Genomic DNA, 6526 nt, shown 5'->3' with positions numbered 1-6526 from the left:
GCCAGGCGTGGTGGCTCATGCCTGTAATCCCAGCACTTTGGGAGGCTGAGGCAGGTGGATCACAAGGTCAAGAGATCAAGACCATCCTGGTCAACATGGTGAAACCCCGTCTCTGCTAAAATATAAAACATTAGCTGGGAGTAGTGGCACACGCCTGTAGTCCCAGCTACTCGGGAGGCCGAGGCAGGAGAATTGCTGGAACCCAGGAGGCAGAGGTTGCAGTGAGCCAAGATCGTGCCACTGTACTCCAGCCTGGCACCTGGCAACAGAGTTAGACTCTGTCTCAAAAGAAAAAAAATCTGGAGACAACAGATGCTGGAGAGGATGTGGAGAAAAAGGAACACTTTTACATTGTTGGTGTGAGTATAAATTAGTTCAACCATTGTGGAAGACAGTGTGGCTATTCCTCAAGGATCTAGAAATAGAAATTCCATTTGACCCAGCAATCCCATTACTGGGTATATACCCAAAGAATTATAAATCATTCTATTATAAAGACATATGCACACGTATGTTCATTGTGGCACTGTTTACGATAGTAAAGACCTGGAACCAACCCAAATGCCCATCAATGATAGACTGGACCAAAAAAAAAAAAGCGGTGCGGGGCGGGGAGGAGGGGGAGGGATAACACCAGGAGAAATGCCTGATGTAGGCAACAGGCGGGGGTGGGGAGATGGAGACAGCAAACCACTATGGCATTTATGTACTTATGAAACAATCCTGCAGGATGCAGGATGTGCACATATACCCCAGAGCCCAAATACAATAATAAAAAAAAAAATTCAGAAAGAGGATCTATAATCATTAGGTAAGCACAAAAGTATTCATAATTGTGGGTTTTGCATTGTTGGAATTTGCTGTTTGATATTGGAATACACAAACAAATGTGGTTATGTTGTACATCATTTTAATGGAGATCTTTTGGTTTATTTTTGCTAATAACTTATTCTTTGCTGTTTATTTTATGTTTATTTTAGACTATGAAAATGATATTAGACAAAAAGCAAATTCAAGCGATTTTCTTATTTGGGTTCAAAATAGGTAGTAAAGCAGAGGAGATAACTCTCGATATCAGCAACGCATTTGGCCATGGAACTGCTAATCAACATATAGTGCAGGGGTGGTTTAAATTTAGCAAATGAGCCAAGACCCTTGAAGATGAGGAGCATAGTGGCCGACCATTGGAGGTTGACAAGGCCCAGTTGAGAGCAATCATTGAAGCTAACATTAGAAAGGTGGAAAATCTTGATAAGTGGGTGCTAATGAGCTGATCAAAAATCAATAAAAATCGTCATTTTGAAGTGCTATCTTCTCTTATTCTACGCCACAGTACAAACCATTTCTCTATTGGATTGTGACATGTGATAAAAAGTGGATTTTATATGACAACTGGCAATGACCAGCTCAGTGACTGGACCAATAAGAAGTTCCAAAGCACTTCCCAAAGCCAAACTTGCACCAAGAAAAGATCATAGTTACTGTTTGGTGGTCTGCTGCCAGTGTGACCCACTAGAGGTTTCTGAATCGCAGTAAAACCATTACATCTGAGAAGTATGCTCAGCAAATCAATGAGATGCACCGAAAACTTCAATGCCTGAGGCCAGCATTGGTCAACAGAAAGGGCCCAATTCTTCACCACAACACCACTTAATCACACTACCAATGCTTCAAAAGTTGAACAAATTTGGCTACGATGTTTTGCCTTATCTGCCATATTTATCTAACCTCTCACCAACCAACTACCACTTCAAGCATCTCCACAACGTTTTGCAGGGAAAACATTTCCACAACCAGCAGAATGCAGAAAATGCTTTCCAAGAGTTCATGGTACCCCAAAGCACGGATTATTACTCTACAGGAATAAACCGAACATTTCTCAAAAATGCGTTGATTGTAATGGTTTCTATTTTGATTAATAAAGATGTGCTTGAGCCTAGTTATAATGATTTAAAATTCTTGGTCCAAAACCGCTTTTGCACCAACCTAATAAAAGGACACATTTAAAAATGATCATAGGCTGGGCACGGTGGCTCATGCCTGTAATACCAGCACTTTGGAAGGCCAAGGTGCGGGGATCACGAACTCAGGAGTACAAGACCAGCCTGATTAACATGGTGAAACCCTGTCTCTACTAAAAATACAAAAATTAATGGGGTGTGGTGGCTCGCACCTGTAATCCCAGCTACTCAGGAGGCTGAGGCAGGAGATTCTCTTGAACCTGGGAGGCAGAGGTTGCAGTGAGCCAAGATCGCACCACTGCACTCCAGCCTGGGCAACAGGGTGAGACTCCATCTCAGTTATTAATAATACTACCAATTCTACACAAACTTTTTCAGAAAACAAAATATACGAAAAGTGCACTTAATTATATGTAAATTTCAGCTAAATTTTACTTTAAAATACATACTTTCTAATTCATATCATATAACAGACCTTTGCTGGCAGAATAATGGAAATGAAACTTACTAAACCAAGGTCAGCAAACCTGGCTGTTAGTCCTTGCTTCGTGATTCAGTAGCCAATTGTTTGACTTGAGCAAGTCATTTAAACTCAAGTTTTACTTCATCTATGAAATGAGAACTAATTTTACCTGTTCTACTGATATCACAAGATTTTATATATCAAGCTATATTATATGGAACAATTTGAACATCCATGTGCACTGGATCTTTTCCAGCAATGATAATAAGCATTCGTTTTAATACCTTTTCATAGTTTGTTACAAAAACAGGCTTCAAGTATGACTGTTCACTCATCTTACATAGAAATCCAGTGAAACTAATTTAAGATTGCGTGTGGTTTTATTCACCTCATCTCAAGATTTGATCCCGTACAAGAAACTGCTGTTGTCATTAATAGTCATAGCATTTATTATGTCCTGAATTTAAAAAGCAATCACAATACTTTACAAAAATAATTACTTTATTATAATACATTTTAAAGAATCATTTATGTATAATTTGGAGGCTTTATAATTACTTAACATTATGACAATAATGCTATAAAAATTTTATTACCTTTTTGAAATAAGTGTTTTTTTGATGTTTTTGTTTTGTTTTGTTTTGTTTTGTTTTTGAGATGGAGTCTTGCTCTGTCACCCAGGCTGGAGCGCACAGTGTTGCAATCCCAGCTCACTGCAACCTCTGCCTTCAAGGTTCAAGCAATTCTCATGCCTCAGCCTCCTGAGTAGCTGAGATTACAGGTGTGCACCACAATGCCCAGCTAATTTTTTTTTACATTTTTAGTAGAGATGGGGTTTCACCATGTTGGCCAAGCTGGTCTCGAATTCCTGACCTCAGGTGATCGGCCTACCAAAGTGCTGGGATTACAGATATGAGCAACCATGCCTGGACTACCTGTTTGAAATTTGGAAACAAGATAAAAAGTATAGCGAATTATATACTTGAACTTTATTAATAATAGTTTCTCTTTAATTTTTAGCTAGAATTTTCGTATTATTGGATTTGAACATCTTTTTTTAAAACTAGTTGCATGATTTCTGCTGAGTTGTTCATTTTGAAGTGCTTAACAATGCTTAATTCTTATGCTGTGGGAAATTCCAATCTTGTTTAGAAATACAGTAATTTCTTAGGAGCATCTATCCCCATGTGATTTCCACATAGATTATTATATTCAAATTGAAAACATAGTTTAAACACACTTCTCCACATTCATTGGATTGTTGGTGTCAAATAATCACACTAAAATATTTTCTTCTTCTCCAAAATGGCCTATCTCACTCTTCAAAAGTTATTAGAACTAGCATAAAGAAAAAGAGAAAAAAGAAAATTTGCTTTTAAAAAGTGAAAAATTGCTCTCTTCCTCAGCGCTGCCTACAGAGGTGGCAGGCATCTCCTCCTCGGCATCAGGGCCACCCTCACACCCCTTGTGAAGCCCAAGATCATCAAAAAGAGAACCAAGAAATTCATCCAGCATCAGTCTGATCAATATGTCAAAATTAAGCATAACTGGTGGAAACCCAGAGGTATTGACAACAGGGTTCATAGAAGGTTCAAGGGCCAGATCTTGATGCCAAATATTGGTTTATGGGAGCAACAACAACAAAAAAAGCACACGCTGACCAGTGACTTCCGGAAGTTCCTGGGCCACAACGTGAAGGAGCCGGAAGTGCTGCTGATGTGCAACAAATCTTACTGTGCTGAGATCACTCACAATGTTTCCTCCGAGAACCACAAAGCCATCGTGGAAAGAGCTGCCCAGCTGGCCATCAGAGTCACCAACCCCAATGCCAAGCTGTGCAGTGAAGAAAATGAGTAGACAGCTCATGTGGAGGCAAAACATCATGTGGAGGCAAAACATCATGTGCACGTTTTGTGTTTAAATAAAAGTATAAAAACTGCCAAAAAAAAAAGTGAAAACTTAAAGTGAAACTTTAAAACTAAAATAATAAAAAATAACAAAAGCTATGAAGTAATTCTATCCTCAATTCTTGTGTTAATTTTAGTACATGAAATTACTTGATTACAAAAATAAATGAAATAGGAAAATTAAAAAATCCTTAAGTTTTCTATATAATAATCAGGTTTTTTAAAGTCTAAAATATTTCAACATGAAATAAAACCATTAAGAAAATAATATTCACAATCACAGTATCATGTTTATGTTTCTTATTTTCATGATATTATCCAGTCATAGACATGCAAAGATGTAAAGCAAGATAGCTATTTGTATGAACAGTGTCAAAACTTTACTTGCAACTGATTTTCCTTTGCTTCTAAAATGCAATCACTTTGAAAACTTCCTTTTTAGAAATTCCTTTAAGCCATTTAATTTTCTAATAATCATGACCAACTGGCATTACACAAATTAGTCATTTCCTTTATTCATCATAATATGCTCTAAATAACTTACTAATTGGCTATATTTTTAGATTTTTTTCAAGTAAACAGCCCCTACAATGAACAGAAAATTGTTTATTTTTTTAAACATCAGATAATGTACCTTAGAAACAAAGAGATAAAATCAGTACCAATTCAAATTATAGTCACTTCTTATCTACTAGTCTTATAATAGTCTTAAATTTCTCAAATTTTCTAATTTTTAATAAAGAAATCGTTTTTATTCTTGTATTTTTTGCTTCTAATCATTTATTTCAAAATACACATGTAATATATGAACATGTTGATTAAAAATATTTTTTAAAATCCAAACTATACACAAGTTAAGTGGAGCAAAAGTTTGAAGTACCTCTTCCTGCTCCCATCCTCTTGCTGGAAGTTACTGATGCTGACATTATATTCCAGACTTTTTTCTTTCCATGTATATATGTAGGAATCTAAATGATATTTGTTCCTCAGAGTCACCTCTCTCTGGAAAGGAAGACAATGAAATAGAATTAATTGAACATTTACTCTGTGATGCTACTAGCTACTACCAGCAAATTTCATCATTATAAAATGTCATTTTTACTTGAATTTTTGGAGAAATTGTATATTAAAACAAAAATTATTTATTATGGAACACAATACAAAATGTGCATTTTTAAACTTATCATTATTTTTAAAGACTTTATTTATTTATTTGTTTATTTATTTTTGTTTTTTTGAAACACAGTCTCACTCTGTCACCTAGGCTGGAGTGCAGTGGCACCATCTCGGCTCAGTGCAACCTCCGCTTCCCGGGTTCAAGCAATTCTCCTGCCTCAGCCTCCTGAGTAACTGGGACTACCAGCACCTGCCACTAGGCCCAGCTAATTTTTTGTATTTTTAGTAGAGGTGGGTTTCACCATGTTAGCCAGGATGGTCTCGATCTCTTGACTTTGTGATTTGCCTGCCTCAACATCCCAAAATCCTGGGATTACAGGCATGAACCACTATGCCTGGCCAAGACTTTATTTCTTACAGTGGTTTTAGGCTCACAACAAAATTAAGAGAATGATACAAAGATATCTCATGTACTCCCTGCCCTCACACATGCATAACCTCCCCAGTTATTGATACCCCCAACAGAATGGCACATTTGTTAAAATTGATGAACCTATATTGGCATGTCATTATTATCCAAATCCATAGGTTATATTAGGGATCCCTCTTGATGTTGTACGTTTTATGGGTTGAGACAAGAGTATAATGACATGTAGCCGTCATTAATGTATCATACAGACTATTCTCACTGCCCTTAACGTTCTCTACCTGTTTATCCTTCCCTCACCCCTCACCCCTGGCAAAGGTAATGATGACTGAACTAGGGTTCTCAGAACAGAGTCCTGTGATTCTCAATCTCCAGTTCCAGGTCAAGCACAGGAGGAAAAACAAAGATCTAAAAAGGAGATCTGGGGGCAGGGGGAGAGGAGAGACTGAAATCAAGCTGTGATTATTAATGTCACTGCTGTTATAAATTGGAAGTATTCACTGAACAGAGCCAGGAGTTGTTCTGAGTATTATTTCTACGTTCCTCATACCAACCCTATAGGGTACTGTTATTACCCCAATATAAAGCTCAATATATTGAATCACAGTGTGGTTAACTAAATTGCCCAACCTCCCACTAATAGTACAGCGCA

The 6526-nt window shown here is 37.2% G+C and overlaps 1 protein-coding gene across 1 annotated transcript; it reads left to right on the top strand.

The window, feature by feature from the left end:
• The first annotated feature begins 1398 nt into the window (after positions 1–1398).
• On the top strand, positions 1399–4281 carry LOC105733848 (large ribosomal subunit protein eL32-like). Its single transcript, XM_064384098.1, has 2 exons — positions 1399–1532; positions 3831–4281. The coding sequence occupies exons 1-2, from the start codon at positions 1399–1401 to the stop codon at positions 4279–4281; spliced, it is 585 nt and encodes a 194-aa protein (XP_064240168.1).
• Positions 4282–6526: the final 2245 nt, after the last annotated feature.

This window comes from Aotus nancymaae, unplaced genomic scaffold (genome assembly GCF_030222135.1).
Source record: "Aotus nancymaae isolate 86718 unplaced genomic scaffold, 86718_ANA_hifiasm-v0.15.2.pri h1tg000036l, whole genome shotgun sequence".
Taxonomy (NCBI): domain Eukaryota; kingdom Metazoa; phylum Chordata; class Mammalia; order Primates; family Aotidae; genus Aotus; species Aotus nancymaae.
Note: the sequence above shows the minus strand (reverse complement) of the source record. Positions and strands in the feature narration are given on the sequence as shown.